Source organism: Sinocyclocheilus rhinocerous, unplaced genomic scaffold, assembly GCF_001515625.1.
Source record: "Sinocyclocheilus rhinocerous isolate Xijiao unplaced genomic scaffold, SAMN03320098_v1.1 C35360764, whole genome shotgun sequence".
NCBI lineage: Eukaryota > Metazoa > Chordata > Actinopteri > Cypriniformes > Cyprinidae > Sinocyclocheilus > Sinocyclocheilus rhinocerous.
Genome location: NW_015748746.1, coordinates 1 through 453, shown reverse-complemented (window position 1 = coordinate 453; position 453 = coordinate 1). Strand labels below are relative to the sequence as shown.

General features: G+C 56.5%; 1 protein-coding gene across 1 annotated transcript; it reads left to right on the top strand.

The window, feature by feature from the left end:
- Positions 1-3: 3 nt before the first annotated feature.
- Positions 4-450, top strand: LOC107734828 (BTB/POZ domain-containing protein KCTD16-like; the record flags this gene model as incomplete). Its single annotated transcript, XM_016546735.1, has 1 exon — positions 4-450. A coding segment is annotated over one exon (447 nt), but the record flags the coding sequence as incomplete, so codon positions are not given.
- Between the last annotated feature and the right edge of the window lie 3 nt (positions 451-453).

Sequence of the window (453 nt, the reverse complement as noted above, 5' to 3'; positions counted from 1 at the left end):
GACTTGGTGAAACTCTTAACCCCGGACGACTTGAAGCCCAGTCCCGACGAATACATCCACAGCGATTACGAGGACGGCTCTCAAGGAAGCGACCAGCGGATGTGCCCTCCACCGTCGCTGGTTCCCGCCGACAGAAAAAGCGGGTTCATCACAGTCGGATATCGCGGGTCTTGTACGATGGGCAGGGAGAGTCAAACCGATGCCAAATTCCGGAGGGTGCCGCGGATTATGATTTGTGGGAGGATTGCGCTGGCCAAAGAAGTTTTTGGCGAGACCTTGAACGAGAGCAGGGACCCAGACAGGACCCCTGACAGGTACACGTCCCGCTTTTACCTCAAGTTCAAGCACCTGGAGCGCTCTTTCGACATGCTCTCGGAGTGCGGCTTCCAGATGGTCGCGTGTAACTCGTCAGTGACGGCCTCGTTCGTCAACCAGCACACTGACGACAAGATA